We start from the raw sequence: 17,059 nt of genomic DNA on the forward strand, positions 1-17,059 counted from the left end.
GATTAAAATCTAAAGATGAGAAACAATACTTAGAGGAGAAAATTTCAACTCATGATTTTTGGGGCCAGTCTTAATCTGCACTCACATCTCTTCTAAAATAAAGAACAAAAAATCATCTATCATATGCTCATATAATGGTATTTTCACTGAATAGGGGCTTTGTGTATAATGTGTCTCAAAATGTATGTAAAGCATTAGATTTCCCATATGTAATTGCCACAATGAATCCACTCAAGCATTCTAAAACATTAATTGTGTTTAGTTTTTCTTTAAACTTCCTCTTTTTATTTTGCAATAGCCACATCTGCTTCAGCAATTTTGTGATTTTTAAACTTCCTTCTGCAAAGTTTTAAAAACATGAATTATCTCTTTGAAGACTTGTAAAAAATGTAGTAAAAATGGTCAGAAATTGAATCATAAGCATTCTTAAGGGAATTTATGCCAGATGTTTTCTTGCTCATAGATTTTAGCTCAAGATATTTATATAGTAGAAATGATTTACATTGGTAAACATCTCTAGCTGAATCATCAATGAATGTGTAATGGATTAGTTAATATAAATGTAAATTCTAATCTTAGCTCTTTCTTATATAATTTTGCGGTATCAAAGCATTCATTTCACTATTTCTATTTTGTTTATTATGAAATTTGGGAAACTATTAATAAATATCTACTGAACAGTGTGGAAAAAAATAAAGAAGTTTTATGATATCACAGAAAGAAACAGCCCTAGAGTTAGAAGATCTGGCTTTTGAACACAGTCTTGTCACTTAAAATAGCCATTTTAATTTAGACAAACCATTTCATTTTCAGAGGCTGCCATTTTTCCTTATCTGTCAAATAATAAACATCTTATTTACTTTGTAAGGCTGTAAGGAAAAACAAAATGAAATAATGTTGGTAAAAAGACTTCATAAATTGTAAAGTGCTGTCAAATGAAAGTTATAATTTCACAAATAACACCAGGGCTTTGCTATAGTATAATCTGCTTTAGCATGGAACTCAATATAATGCTGTTCTATGTGAAACTGTACAAAAGGATATGTCAGTGGCAAGGCTGTATCATGTTCCTCTTTGCAGGAATTTGGAGGTTGGTATTATAAGGAAATTTAAAAGATATTTATTTTAGAACTCTAGTTCTGTTAAATCATATATATGTTATTTCAATGATTTACACTTGTTTTGAGAAATACCAGATTTCTCCCTGTTTATGTTTTCTCCATTCTTTTCACTACAGTCCTATTCCCATGAACAATAAACTGAAAACAGATATAGAAGCATCAGTGGTCACCTTCACGTTCCAGGTTGCCTGGAAGTTTCACATACTCAAAGCTGAACTGATGACCATGGAGAGAGAGAGCAGGTTTGCAGAGTCTTCTATTTCACTGAACCAGTTTCTTAGTCCTGAGAAAAGCACAGACTTTTTTCAATAATTGTATCTCATTTCTGGAGAAGGACATGGCAATCCACTCCAGTATTCTTGCCTGGAGAATCCCGTGGGCAGAGGAGCCTGTTGGGCTGCTGTCCATGCGGTCGCACAGAGTCGGACATGACTGAAGCGACTTAGCATGCATGCATGCATGTATCGCATTTCAGGAGGCAGTCAGGCAGATGGGCTCCCAACGCTAGGTCTATGGTGCAAAGAGTCAGGTATTTAATAAGTGGCATTTCTATGGAAACAAAAGAAAAATAAAGGTTAAAAAATTGAGCAGATTATAAACCAGTTTTTGGGCCCAGAGGGCAGTCAGAGGACTTCTAGATTATCAATGACCAAGCATCTTTTGCTGTTTGAAACATCTCTGATGATGTCATTTGGTGTTACGGTAAACTTTCTGAGTGACTCATATAGCAACAGGCACAAGGATTATTTAAGTATAAGCTGTTGTTCCAATTTCTCTGAAGTTTATGTCAAGTTGTTTAGCTTTGGTTTGCGGGGCTCCAGGAATAGTTTTAGGTTTCAGTGATTCCAAGTCAAAAGGATAGGAGAAAATTGGAAAAGTTAGTTTAGAGAGTTGTATTCAAATACTGGAGGAAACTCTAAAAATTCAGTCTAGTTTTTAGGTAAATTACAAAACCTCAAGTAAAGTTAATAGCAATAAAATCTGACACCTATATGTATGAATTATTATTGAGACACAATTTTCTCTCTAAAATTACCCTAATTCCTACTAAGGTAGCCAAATTAAGATGAATTTGTTTGCAAACTATGTCTAGAGTTAATAAACTTGAACTGAGTGTTTATATAAGTCTAGCAAGAATAGTGACTAAGCATGTAGGATCCTTTAAATCTATTTTGCTTGAACTTTTACAAGGAATCTTCAGATTGAACTTTTAATGCCTTTTGAGGCCAGGAAGCCACACCAAAGACTTGCTTATCAGACTTTCCTGTAATACCTATAGATTTTGGTGAATTCCTCCCTTCTTGAAGTCCCCTCAATATCCTGCATTTCCTGTACCTGCCAGGATGTGACCTTCCTTACTCACCTGATAAGGCTGCTGAGATAGCTGTAAGCAAGGTATTAATATTAGGCTGTTTTTACAAGGAGCTTTATTGGTTCCATAAAGTCAGTCTTAGTTGCCTTAAGCTGTCTGGTCATGTCTGAGTCTACAAGGCTCTGTCTCACATATGACCCTTCTTGGGAGTTCCCTGGTGGTCCCGTGGTTAGGACTCCAAGCTTTCACTGCTAGGCTCCGGGGTTTGATCCCAAGTTGGGAAACTGAGATCCTGCAAGCCTCAAGGTGCAGCCAAAAACGAAAAGACCACTCTAGTCAAAGCCTTGGTAATGTAATCAATGTTTCCAGTTGTGTTCTGTTTTAAGGTGAATAGATTCTTATTGAACTTACGTAAATAACTATATTGCCAAAAAATAAGGATACTCACTGAGAGTTTCTGAATTCTGGAGGGATCAGGTAGAGAGAAAAAGGTAAGTGTTTCAGTTCTGCTTACAAAGGTATAATTTACCAAATTTTTATAAAACTTCCTTGTATCTGGGGAACAAAGAGTTTAAAAATTAGTCATATTTTAGACTGGCTTGCCAAGTGGCACAGTGGCAAAGATTCTACCTGCTAATGCAGGAGACACAAGAGATGTGGGCTTATTTCCTGGGTCAGGAAGTTCCCCTGGTGTAGGAAATGGCAACCCACTCCAGTATTCTTGTCTGAAAAATCCTGTGGACAGAGGAGCCTGGCAGGCTATAGTCCATAGAGTCGCAAATAGTTGGCCATGACTGAACACGAGTACGAATATTTTAGACAAAACGTCATAAAAACTGTAACCATATTCATTAGTTCATTCAATCCCATATAATTAATTCTTGTTCTTCTTTGAGTTCAGTTTTTCTACTAGTTCTGTTGTCCTTGCCTGATAATTGACAGTGACAGGGACAGTGATAATTCCAAGAAGTTTGCAAGGTTTTTGTTAAGGCTTGTACGATTTGCCCAGTGAATCGGGTACCTTGATCACTGGAGATTGCAGAAAACCCCAAGAGGAAAACACATTTTTTAAAACTGTCTCTTTGCCAGTATGAGGGCATCAGCCTTGTGGTAAGGGAAGGCCTCAACCTATGGGGAAAACATACATATACTGATAATAACAAGAACATACTGATAACCCATACTAAGTGGCAGTTGAATGAAGTCCAGTTTTAGGTGTTCAAGGGTCCAGAGAAAGGAGGTCTGAGGTCTCTGGGGACAAGAATAGTTTTTTCCCAGGGTTATGGACCTGACCTGCCAGACATTGCTGGTACTGTTTTGCAGTTTTACTTGTTTTTTTAATTTTTTATTTATTTTTTTATTTTTTTAAATAAATTTATTTATTTTAGTTGGGGGCTAATTACTTTACAATATTTTAGTGGGTTTTGCCATACATTGACATGAATCAGCCATGGGTTTACATGTGCTCCCCATCCTGAACCCCCCTCCCACCTCCCTCCCCATCCCATCCCTCTGGGTCATCCCATTGCCCCAGCCCTGAGCATTTGTCTCATGCTTTGAACCTGGAGTGGTGTTCTTACTCGTATTTTTTTTAAAATGATTTTTGGAAGTTATCACACACTATGTGTAAAACTTTATCATTATTATTTATTAATTTTTTTGGAGGGGGAGCCCACTGCACAGCATGCAGGATCTTAGTTCCCCAGCCAGAGCCTGACCTTGTGCCCCCTGCAGTGGAGGTGCAGAGTCTTAACCACTGGATTCTAGGGAAGTCCTTGTTTTTGCAGTTTGATGGAAATCTTCCTCGCAATGTCTGTTTACAATTTGAGTCATATTAAGTGAATTGTGAGTGAGGAATGCAAGAAAAAGAAAAATGAGGTTTGCCAGGGAGCTGGGAAAAATTAACTGGCTGTCTTGGGTTTCCCATAACCGAACCCTTTTTCATTTTATAGCTGTTGCTTACCCATCTTACTTTCTCTGATTCAGGAGCAGACCATTGCTATGGTCCAAGGATATTAACATGACATAAGTCTGGCAATAAGCAGTCAATTTTTTTTTTTCCCAGAAGCAGAATTGAATTCATTCATATGTGTCAAAATCTACACAGATTCTGGTGTTCATGTCTCTGAGTGACAGTCAGGTCGTTTCCCTGATATTGGGGTTCAGTCCCTTTAGTATGAGCCTCAGTTTTGATGACAGACACTTCATGTCAGAACATATACAACTTCCAGGAATTTCACATAATTTGTGGAACACTTATAATTCATATCTATATGGACACAATAGAAAGAAGGCTTAATGTTACTTTTTATTTGACAACCCTTCTCATGTAATTTAACATATCAAATATATCTAATAAGCTTAATTTCTCTTATAAAAGGAGAGAGAACACATTTTCAAGATAGTTCATGGGCCTTTAAATATTTCGTATTCCAAAGTTAAAGTCAAAAAGACTTCATTTGGAATTTGATTTTTGGGAAAATGAAAAAGTGAAAGTGAAACTCCCTCAGTTGTGTCTGACTCTTTGCAACTCCATGGACTGTAGCCCACCAAGCTCCTCTGTCCACGGAATTCTCCATGCAAGAATACTGGACTGGGTCACCATTCCTTTCTCCAGAGGATCTTCCCAACTCAGGGATTGCACCTGTGTTTTCTGAATTGCAGGCAGATTCTTTCCATCTGAGTCACCAGTGAAGTTTGTCAAAATATCAAAAATGTCTTAAAATGCTTGCCCAAATAGGTCTCTGTGAAACAATGCTTAATTATCCATTTAACCAAAATAAGAATTAAAGATTTCATAGGCAAATTTAGATTTATTATTAAAATTTTTTAAAATAGTTTCTAAGGCAGAGTCTATTTCCTTGTTTACCATTCAGGTTGGCAAAGGAACTCCCTTTTAGGGGGACTACCAGCTTTTGGGGAGGGGGAAATTTCCTCCTCTACTCCTCTTGAGTTCTTATGGCTGGGCTAATGATAAATTTGACATATAATGATTAACAGGAGAAAAAGGAACAAACTTGAATTCATTTGCATGGAGGTTCCACAGAAATGGACCTTAAAGAGTGGCCAAAGCAGGCAGTTTTTACTTTCTTTTTTTTTTAACAAAGAAACAATGTATCTGTGAGGAACTGGCTGGAGAAAGAAAACTTAGATTTTAGGCGCCCAATTAGTAAGGAATCTAAACAGAATTTGGGCTTGGGGTATTATATTAAAGAAGTAACAAGGTTTGTTGACATAGACTTCTAGGCCTGAATTCCCAATCTTTCTTGAGAAGTATGTCCTTTTACCTTTCGATGTGGGGAGTGTACCTTTCGTATGAGAGGTACATATTCTGCTTTCAGGTGGACAGAAGGAAGGGTGAGGGTGTCCCTCTTGCACTGGCCATGTCTTAAGTAACTGAAGTTCACTTCAAAATAATCGATATGCCATTGAGGCACACTTTCGGGTGGTCTGCTATGGGCCCCCACAAACCTTAAAATGTTAAGTAAATGTAACAGTCTGTTTCCCCTACAAGTCAACATGGGTGACCTCTAGAAGCTGGGAACAGCCCTCAGCTGATACTCAGCCAGAGAAAGCTAACAACTAAGAACTGAATTTTGTCAACAAGCCGAATGATAAGTTCAGTTCAGTTCAGTTCAGTTCAGTCACTCAGTCGTGTTCGACTCTTTGCAAACCCATGAACCGCAGCATGCCAGGCCTCCCTGTCCATCATCAACTCCCAGAGTCTACCCAAACCCATGTCCACTGAGTCGGTGATGCCATCCAACCATCTCATCCTCTGTCGTCCCCTTCTTCTCCTGCCCTCAATCTTTCCCAGCATCAGGGTCTTTTCAAATGAGTCAGCTCTTCGCATGAGGTGGCCAAAGTATTGGAGTTTCAGCTTCAACATCAGTCCTTCCAACAAACACCCAGGACTGATCTCCTTTAGGATGGACTGGTTGGATCTCCTTGCAGTCCAAGGGACTCTTAAGAGTCTTCTCCAATACCACAGTTCAAAAGCATCAATTCTTTGGCGCTCAGCTTTCTTTATAATCCAGCTCTCACATCCATACATGACTACTGGAAAAACCATAGCCCTGACTAGATGGACCTTTGTTGACAAAGTAATGTCTCTGCTTTTTAATATGCTGTCTAGGTTGGTCATAACTTTCCTTCCAAGGAGTAAGCGTCTTTTAATTTCATGGCTGCAATCACCATCTGCAGTGATTTTGGAGCCCCCCAAAATAAAGTCAGCCACTGTTTTCCCATCTATTTCCCATGAAGTGATGGGACCGGATGCCATGATCTTAGTTTTCTGAATCTTGAGCTTTAAGCCAACTTTTTCACTCTCCTCTTTCACTTTCATCAAGAGGCTCTTTAGGTCTTCTTCACTTTCTGCTATAAGGGTGGGTCATCTGCATATCTGAGGTTATTGATATTTCTCCCAGCAATCTTTACTCCAGCTTGTGTTTCCTCCAGCCCAGCATTTCTCATGCTGTACTCTGCATAGAAGTTAAAAAAGTAGGGTGACAATATACAGGCTTGACATACTCCTTTTCCTACTTGGAACCAGTCTGTTGTTTCATGTCCATTTCTAACTGTTGCTTCCTGACCTGCATACAGATTTCTCAAGAGGCAGGTCAGGTGGTCTGGTATTCCCATCTCTTTAGGAATTTTCCACAGTTTATTAGGTAACAGATTCTGCTTTAAAGCCTCTAAAGGAATGCTGCCTGCCACTACTGAGATTTTACTTGTGAGATCATGTCAGATTTCTGACATACGAAGTTAATAAATACATACTGAGCCACTAAACCGGGCTTCCCTCATAGCTCAGTTGGTAAAGAATCCACCTGCAATTAAAGAGACCCCAGTTCGATTCCTGGATCGGGAAGATCTGCTGGAGAAGGGAAAGGCTACCCACTCCAGTATTCTGGCCTGGAGAATTCCATGGATTATACAGTCCATGGGGTCACAGTCGGACATGACTGAGCAACTTTGGTAATTTGTTAACAGCAGCAATAGAAAACGAATACAGTAAAGAATGTTTTACTTTTACTTCATTTAAAAAATATATTTTTATTTATTTGGCTGTGCCAAGTCTTAGTTGGGGCACATGGAATCTTCTCTCTTATGTCTTGATTTGCAGGCACTTTTAGTTGTGGCCTATGAACTCTTAGCTGTGGCATGTGAGGTCTAGTTCCCTGACCAAAGATCAAACCTAGAGTGTCTGCACTGGGAGCACGGTCTTAGCTACTGTACCTCCAGGGAAATTCCATTGTGATTTACTTCATTTAAATAAAAGTTTATCCAATTGTTGCTGCTGTCATGTAGTTGCTAAGGTGTGTCCGACTCTTTTCGACCCAAAGGACTGTAGCCAGCCAGGCTCCTCTTTCCAAGGGATTTTCCAGGCAAGAATACTGGAGTGGGTTGCCATTTCTTTCTCTAGAGGCTACTTCCGACCCAAGGATCAAACCCATGTTTCCTGTATTAGCAAGTAGATTCTTTACTGCTGAGCCACCAGGGAAGCCCTGTTTATCCAATACTGAATCCTTATTCTTCTGGGCTTCCAGGATTTTTACTGCTAGACATTATTGAGGCCTTTTCTCATACCAGTGACACTCAAGGTCCCAAGGATGTCAAGGATCTTACCATGAGCCAAAATACCAAGAAGGCCCCCTTGGACCTTCTGTAATCATTTGCTACAAATGAAACACTGCGGTCCCTGGTTCTTGGTCAGATGTAACTTGGTGGCAGCAGCAGAATCTTCACAAGGCTGGGAAACTTGGGATCTAGAGTTCATCTCCTCTAGGCATCCAGGGAGTCATTCCCTCATTCGTTCCATCTGGGGGTGGTATCATTACCTGGGGGTGCTGGGGGTTAGGAATGGGGTTTTGGTAACCCTTTGTCCCCTTCTCAGGGAAATCTTCCCTCTAACAGTCTAACAATCTTTGTTTTTAATCCAAGGACACATCCATCTCATCCCTCGCAAACATATGCACACACATCAGGCCTGATATTGAGGTCGTCTTTAATGTTTTAACCTCTCAGACTCCCTTGAAACAAAGAGCATAATGATCTGGTTACTAGGAGTTGGGAGATAAACAAAATATAAATTAAAATAAAATATAAATTAACATCTTAGTAGATTATTTTGCAACACTGATGCACTGTTAAGTTGGTTTTATCTGTTAAAGGAACTTTCGCTCACCTTCCCAGTGCCTTGGTATTTCTCAGAGGTTTGGTGACTGATGGTTTTTATTTTGGTTCTAAAGTCTGTCCCAGGCTGGTAAACTCATAAAGTAGCAGTTGGCTGGGTGTATGATACATTTTTTCAGGCTTCTTAAGGTCAGGGTTCATAAACTGGACATTGGGCGAATTTCTTGCTTTTCAGAGGGAAAAATGACTCTCTTTTCACTCAACTCTGGCTCTATCCCGCCTTCCTGGGAGTTTTCTTTGATTCTGGTCAACCTCTGGGAGAATGAACTGTAGAGAAGCAAGGATGGAGCAGGGGCCCACTTAAATGTGTTTATGGTAATATTCTAGGCAAGAGATGAGAGGCTTGAATCAGGGCAGAGGTAGTAGAAATAAATGGTTGGATTTTGAATTCTTTGATGGGTACAACCAATGATCTCACGTTGGGTGTTAAAAGAGAAAACCAAATATAAATAGGCTTGTTAGAACTCAACTTCCTTCACATAATTCATAGTTGGGAGTCTGGAGGGACCTTAAATGACTTGCCAGAACATTTCACATCTTGAGACTGGAGATCAGAGTTTAAGGCTTGTCACAGGAGACTTTTAGTAGTTAAAGAGTTGGTTCTCCAATCTAAACTGCAGCCATATTTCTTTATTTTCTGATTCACCTCCTTTTCTACAGTCTCTAGAATTTTGTTATCTCCCAACTCCAACTGGCATTAAGTTCCAGTTTTTTCTCCCATCCCACATCTATCACCAGGCAGGTTTTTCAGCTTTTTTCTATCCTCCCTTTGAGTACTCCAAAATAAATGACAGGTACCATTTTCAGGGGAAAAGAACGCAGGAAAGTTGAAAACAATAGCCCTGTAGTATATATACAAGCTTGATTTTAAGATGCCTAAAAATGTAATAGTGAGATCAACATTTTAAGAAATACAATAAATACTGTTCTATTACTATCAGTGATAAATCTACTTTATTTTATATTTAATCTTTCGTAGCTCAAGAATCAAGATAGTTGTCATTGCAAAACTTAACTCATATGACTGGTGAAAATTTTGTTTAAAACGTTGAATGCTGGAAGAAGTAACAAAGTATTAGTAAGTGAGAAGAATCAGCACCCATATAAGGCAGGAAGTAGTCTCTTTCTCAAGTGAAGTTAATGTTAGTTTTTAAAAAACTGCGGGCTATATTGCTGTTTTTCAGAGCTGAAAAACTTGGGCAAAGTAGTTATCTTTCTGTGGCTTTTCTTTCCTCTCCATGAAATCTCAGCTCTCTTATTGCCTCTTGAGCTTAGGGTCCTCGGACAATGAAAAAACAAAACAAAACAAAACAAAACCTCATTTAAAGAAATATTTAGTGTCTAGTGTGAAGCAGCATGTTTACTACTGGAAATACCAAGTACAAGTCACAGGGCACAGAGTCCTGACCTTCTAGAGTAGGAAATCGCTGAAGCAAACCAGCAGTGAATCCAATTTACAGTCGGTGCAAACTTTTCCACGCTTGCCTGAAACTATCAAGTACATCAGCGGCGGCGACTGCTGCGCGCATTCACCCAGCTACTAATAATTCTTAAACTGCCATCCTAAGGCAGAATATGCAGAATTCCACTTTACTTTCACGTTGGAAGAGGTTAAAAATAAGGAAAGTACAACTTTGCCACCTGAGATGTTTTCAGAAAAGATTCTTTTACTTGCTCCACAGACACTTCCCTAACCTCAGCAGCTCCCCAGGACAACCCACACTTTCCTTCCGGGTTCTAGGTGAACTAGGCTACTGGTCACAGACCAATGGGCTCATTTCTTCTCCGCGGCGGGGCGGGGTCTCCCGCCTGGGCTTCGGAGACCCGCCCCCCGTACGTGGCGTGCGTGCGTGGCGCCGTGCGGCGCGGGACGATTTCTTCAGCTTGTGGCGCCCCCCGGCGGCAGCGGTGAAGCGATGTGAGGGCCGGCCCTGAGCGCCTGCCATGGAGCCGCACAAAGAGGGGCGAACACCCGGGGACCCCGTCGCGTGGCTGCCTGGGACCTTGAGGTCTCAAACGCCCGAGGAGGAGGAGCCGCGGGTGGGCGGCTCAGCGCCAGTGGCGTCTGACTTGGACTCGGAGGAGTACGGGGCCAGTGCGGACGGGCTGTGGGAACTGCCAGTGGAGCCGGCGGAGCGGAGGCCCGAGTGCAGCCACTGCAGGTGACCGTCGGGCGGGGGCGGGGACTGAGGCCGGCGGCGGACTTGCGGGGCGGGGAGGGGGCGCGCTGCGGCGCCCCCTGCCGGGGAGGCGGCTGCTGCTACTGCAGACCAGGGGAGCGTTGTCTCCTCCATCTCCGTGCTTGGAGCGGCAGGGTCCACTGGTTGACGTTGAAATCACTGTGAAATAGCCACAGCTCTTTAGTAAGAAGCCTTTTCTCCAGGTTCAGGATTACTCACCCTTAATTCATGCAAGACACTAGCAGGTCATGGGATGAGCGGACAGAAGTTCCACTGTCAAGAAACAAGTGTCTGATGGAGGAAGTAAGGCGTAATAACAGTGATATTTGTGAAAACACTTTTATGCTTATGTGACACAGCCATCTCACGGTCAAAACAAAACAAAAACATAAAATGGATTAGAGGAGAGAGACAATCAAGGTGGCTATTACGGTAGTTGAGATTGGATTCAGAATTCTGAATTCACTTAGAATTATTTATTGAGCACCTACTGTGTGCCAGGCACCGTGCAAGGTTTCTGGGAACCTAGGCATGGATAGAACATGTCTCTGAGCTCACTGGGCCACTTATAGTCTAATGAGGAGACTGTTTATTAAACTAGTAACCAGCAATTAGCATTGTCTGCCCGATTGAGTTATGCTTAATGTACTTTCACAATTGTGAGGACTGTTCTCCCTGCTTGTTTGAATCTCATGTTATACAGATGTACTATTTTTGAAAATAACTTTCTTTTCTGTTGTAATATTAACATAAGCTTTAAAAAATGTGAATTTATTTTTATTATATTTGGCTGTTCGGAGTCTTAGTTGCAGCACAAGGAATCTTTGATCTTTGCTGTGGCATATGGGATCCTTAGTTGTGGCAGGCAAACTCTTAGTTGTGATATGTGGAATCTGGTTCCCTGACAAGGGATTGAACCTGGACTCCCTGCATTGTGAGTGTGTAATCTTAGCCGCTGGACCACCAGGGAAGTCCCACCATTAACCTTAATGGAATGAAAGCTAATGGAGCCTTTCAATTTTTACTGGATCTCTTGGGAGAATTTTGCAATTGAAATATTCCTTGAAACATTCTTTCTTTGGTTTCCCTGTGATTTATCTGACTTTTCTATCCTAGTCTTCTTTGCCTGTTCTATTCAAACTGTCAATGTTGGGCCACCTCAAGGTCTTTGTTCTAGATTCTCTTGTTGTAATCCCATACACTTCCCACAGATGATCTTACCAGTTTTCATGGTTAAGTTATCACCTCTACATTGGTCTCTCTACATCAGACTCTTCTCTGGAGTAAGAGATGTATGTCTTCATGTAATCATTGTGTACAGAGTACTTTGCTAATTACTGTTAATACGGTTGGAGGCTTTGTCCACATAGACTGTTTAGTTTGTTGTTGGTTACAGATTATAAACCAGTAAAAAAGCAACCAACCAAATATGTAATTACAGATTGAAAAAAACACAAAAGAAAGCAATGAAGGAGAGAAGTGAGATGCTGTAATAGAACATAGCAAAAAAAGCAACCAAATATGTAATTACAGATTGAAAAAAACACAAAAGAACAGCAATGAAGGAGAGAAGTGAGATGCTGTAATAGAACATAGCAGGATGGTGTCAGGAAAGATTTCTGAAGAGATAGCACTTATATTGAGACTTGAACAATAAGAATGACTCAATTAAGAGAAAAGCGTTTCAAGAAGGGGAGCAGAAGGACAGACTGGTCTCTTTTCTTCACCATTTGACCTTTTCCCAGGGCTGAATCAAAAGACCTCAGAGTCAGAATCTTGAGTGTAAGGATCTTTTTATATTTTCTGACTGTACTATGTCTAGTAGATATTCAGTAGACCTTTGACAAAGATAAGTAGTTTGTGTCTATAAGAGACTTTTTGGAAGAGAGGGGTTTGTGAATACAATTTATTTAAATAAGTTGTCTAAAGTTGTTAGATGATAACACTTAAAAATGTGACAAAGAGGTCTACTAGAACGCTGAAAGAAAAATGTTTCAAATATAAATCCAGAGCTAAATTATGCTAGCTTTATCATATAGCTTTTAGTCTACTCAGAACTGCTAGTTGAAATAGTTTAAAAATTAGTCTTCTGTGGTTAGCAAAAATTTATAATGTTTCTGATCTGTTTCTCCTTGCCCCATTATAGACTTTGTGTTTTAAAGCACTTTTAGATTAATAACAAAATTGAGAGGAAGGTACAGAGATTTTCCATATGGTTTCTGCCCCCTCCATCCCCCCACCACATACATAGCTTCTCAGTTATCAACATCCCTTACCAGAGTGGTACATTTGCTACAATTGATGGACTTGTGTGACACATCATTATCACTTAAAAGTCCATAGTTTACATTAGGGTTCACTCTTGGTGTTGTACATATTTTAAGTTTGGACAAATTTGTAATAACATTTATCTGCTTTATAGTTTCATGCAGAGTGTTTTCACCGCCTTAAAAATCCTCTTGGCTCTGCCTTTTCATTCCTCTCTACCCTCTAACCTGATCTACTGTTTAAAAAATTTACTGGATTTTAGCTTGTTTTCAGTTTTGTTTAGTTAATATTTTAGAATTATAATTCACTGTGATATTTCTGTGTTCTGCTTTTTCTGGTGAAATTTTCTACCTTTTAAAGACTCTTGTTTCCCTTGGCATGTTGTGCATTTTATTTGTTTTAATTGGTTAGGATACAGTTCTAGAAATAGGAGAATATTTAGGTGTTACCAATAAAATATAAACTAATTTATAGCTCTTTATATTGTATTTCATTAGTCTGTTAGGGTCTCAGCTAGTTGCCTGAGTGAACTTCTTTACGGTTATGCTTATAATAGTTTTTCAAATTGAAATGCATTTTTAGGTTTGAGTGATCAGTACGTCACAATTATTTGGCCCTTTTTAAATACTTAAAACACTACTCTTTCTCTAAATACATTACTATAATTGTCACTGCCTAGAGAGTTCTAGGGATTGGTTTTGTTTAGGAAGTGTAAACTCAATTTAAATTCTCAGCAGAATCTTTCTCCTTAGAAATACAGCATATCTTAAATGTTGAGGCCAGTGTGAGGAAAGCAGGAGAGACTCCATCCTGAGGCCTGTCATCCGTCTTAAAGATAGGATGTAAACTGGGCCTGAACCCTGCCCAAGAATGAGGAAACTGTTGCTAATGGAAACCAGGTCTCCTGGAGACTTCCCTCCCTACAGATGGCAGATGGAGATTGTAGTTGAGCTCAGGCTGCCCCTGTTAGATTAACCATGGAGACATCCCCCCTTGATCTATAATCATTGTTCCCCCCCCTTAACTTTAATTGTTTGTTCTCCTAGCACCTACTTATTGTAAAACTCAGTCATATACAACAAAGAGGTTGCTAACATGTAACCAGTCACGTGGGGGTGGGGTATTAAACTGAGATCCTTGTTGGGAACTGATTCCTCTTGGACCCACTGGCGTAATAAGCTGTACTCCACTGTCTTCCAAGCTGTGTTTTGCGACTCTGGATTCCACAACAAAATATGGAATGAAATATCCTTTAAAAGATCCATACTAGTTTGGTATTGCAGGTTACAGATTTTATAAAAAGTACATCCCTGTTAAAAGGAGCAGCATGTACAGGAGTGCACTGTATCTGTACAGTGTATTTGGAGAGCTTGGCAGAAGGGAAGGAGAGCTGAGGCTGCAGAGGTTGATGGTGGTTCTGTTGGGAAGGGCCAGATAAGCTGTGTTAGGAAGTTAGAATTCCCTACACAGAGGAGCCTGGCGGACTACAGTTCGTGGGGTTGCAGAGAGTTGGACATGATTGAGCGACTAACCACTTTCACTTTTCTAATCTTCCTCTTTGGCTTCATGGGTAAAGAATCTGCCTGCAATGCAGGAGATATGAGTTGGATCCCTGGGTCAGGAAGATCTGCTGGAGAAGGAAATGGCAGCCCATTCCAGTATTCTTGCTTGAAAAATCCCACAGACAGAGGAACCTGGTAGACTATAGTCCATGGGGTTGAAAAGAGTCGGACATGACTGAGGGACTAAGCAGCAGCAGGAAGTTTGAGCCTAAAGCACTAGAGCCCGACAAAATAGCCACTGAAGTTTTTTTTTATTTGAATGGAGGTGTCAATTTGACTTTTGTGAGTGGCGTTTAGCTATCATAGTTTATACTCTGTTTTATTAAGAAAAATGCAAACCGAATAGTGATACAGTGGTAAAGGCTTGACTGGCAAGAGTTAGAGCCTCATTATAGTAAAGATGCCCAACATCTTAATTATATTTTTATGTCTTCTGTGGATATTCCTGCCTGAGGACAAGAGTTGGAAACCACTTGCAAATCATTGGTCATAAAAATAAGTATAGAGTATTTTTTAATGTGTCTGAGGAAGACAGCAGGGACAACATATACATAAACTGACACAGAGAGGCCCCGAGACATAATTTTTCTGTCTACAGTGCTTTTTTCTTTCAAAAGTACAAAGTTGTAAGGATTATGTGAAGCCACATCAATATAAATAGCTCCCATTTATTAAATACTGGTCATCAGCAGGTTATCCACTGAGATGAGGTGTTTTATATTTGTTATTTTATTTATTTCCCATAACAGCCTTCTGGAGTTGATGATATCATTAGCTTTTAAAGGATGAAAAGGTGGAGGTGACAATCAGGTAGCAGAACTGGGTCTCTGGCTCCAGTCCGCTTGGCTCCCAAGCCCCTGCAAGGGCTTGACTTTGCTCTATGCTCCATGCTTGCTGAAGAAGCCTTATTATTTTGATTGCAGAGTGGATGTAGTCACTAGTTGAAGCAGAGCTACTAAAGCTGCAGGAGTAGCTCTGTTTTCATACTTTTTAAGCTGAAGTATGTTTCAGTTCAGTCGCTTAGTCATGTCTGATCCTTTGCAACCCCATGGACTGTAGCACCCCAGGTTTCCCTGTCCATTACCAATTCCAGAAGCTTGCTCAAACTCATGTCCATGATGATGCCATCCAACCATCTCATTCTCTGTCTTCCCCTTCTCCTCCTGCCTTCAATCTTTCCCAGCATCAGAGTCTCTTCCAGTGAGTCAGTTCTTTGCATCAAGTGGCCAAAGTATTGGAGTTTCAGCTTTAGCATCGGTGCTTCCAATGAATATTCAGGACTGATCTCCTTTAGGATGGACTGGCTTGATCTCCTTGCAGTCCAAGTGACTCTGAGGAGTCTTCTCCAACACCACAGTTCAAAAGCATCAATTCTTTGGCACTCAGCTTTCTTTATGGTCGAACGCTCACAGAAAAGAAGATTAGATACCAAGAGAATTAGAGATAGCAAGGGAACATCTCATGCAAAGATGGGCACAATAAAGGACAGAAATGGTATGGACCTAACAGAAGCAGAAGATATGAAGAAGAGGTGGCAAGAATACACAGAAGAATTATACAAAAAAGATCTTAATGATCCAGATAATAAAGATGGTATGATCACTCACCTAGTGCCAGACATCCTGGAATTTGGTCAAGTGGACCTTAGGAAGCATCACTACAAACAAAGCTAGTGGAGGTGATGGAATTCCAGTTAAGCTATTTCAAATCGTAAAAGATGATGCTGTGAAAGTGCTGCACTCAATATGCCAGCAAATTTGGAAACCTCAGCAGTGGCCACAGGACTGGAAAAGGTTAGTTTTCATTCCAGTCCCAAAGAAAGGCAGTGCCAAAGAATGCTCCAACTACTGCACAACTGCACTCATCTCACAGGCTAGCAAAATTATGCTCAAAATTCTTCAAGCCAGGATTCAACAGTATGTGAATTGAGAACTTCCAGATGTTCAAGCTGGATTTAGAAAAGGCAGAGGAACCAGAGATCAAATTGCCAACATCTGATGGATCATCAAAAAATCAAGAGAGTTCCAGAAAAACATCTATTTCTGCTTTATTGACTAGGCCAAAGCCTTTGACTGTGTGGATCACAACAAACTGGAAAATTCTTCAAGAGATGGGAATACCAGACCACCTTACCTGCCTTCTGAGAAATCTGTATTCAGGTCAAGAAGCAATAGTTGGAACTGGAAATGGAATAATGGACTGGTTCCAAATTGGGAAAGGAGTACGTCAAAGCTGTATATTGTTACCCTGCTTTTTTAACTTAGGTATGCAGAGTACATCCTGTGAAATGCTAGGCTTGGATGAAGCACAAGCTGGAATCATATTGCTGGGGGAAATATCAATAACCTCAGATATGCAGATGACACCACCCTTATGGCAGAAAGAGAAGAGAAACTTAAGAGCCTCTTGATGAAAGTGAAA

At 40.2% G+C, this 17,059-nt stretch overlaps 1 protein-coding gene and 1 long non-coding RNA gene across 4 annotated transcripts in view; one reads left to right on the forward strand and one right to left on the reverse strand.

The window, feature by feature from the left end:
* Positions 1–262: 262 nt before the first annotated feature.
* LOC145509792 (uncharacterized) lies at positions 263–10,351 on the reverse strand. The gene is made up of 2 exons (XR_014056415.1): positions 8,621–10,351; positions 263–1,670 (listed from the first exon to the last, which is right to left on the reverse strand). It is a non-coding gene; the product is annotated as an uncharacterized LOC145509792 (long non-coding RNA).
* Positions 10,352–10,532: 181 nt separating this feature from the next.
* Positions 10,533–17,059, forward strand: part of DTWD2 (DTW motif tRNA-uridine aminocarboxypropyltransferase 2) — an 85,150-nt gene continuing 78,623 nt past the window's right edge. For all 3 annotated transcript variants that reach the window (XR_014056416.1, XR_014056417.1, XM_081499098.1), the window contains exon 1: positions 10,533–10,790. Coding sequence is in view for 1 of the 3 variants with exons in the window: in XM_081499098.1 (XP_081355224.1) it covers positions 10,573–10,790 (218 nt within the window). In the remaining 2 variants the exon portion in view is untranslated. The remainder of the gene's footprint in view (positions 10,791–17,059) is intronic.

The sequence above is a fragment of the Giraffa tippelskirchi genome, chromosome 6 (genome assembly GCF_054371585.1).
Source record: "Giraffa tippelskirchi isolate mGirTip1 chromosome 6, T2T-mGirTip1v1.2.pri, whole genome shotgun sequence".
Taxonomy (NCBI): Eukaryota; Metazoa; Chordata; class Mammalia; order Artiodactyla; family Giraffidae; genus Giraffa; species Giraffa tippelskirchi.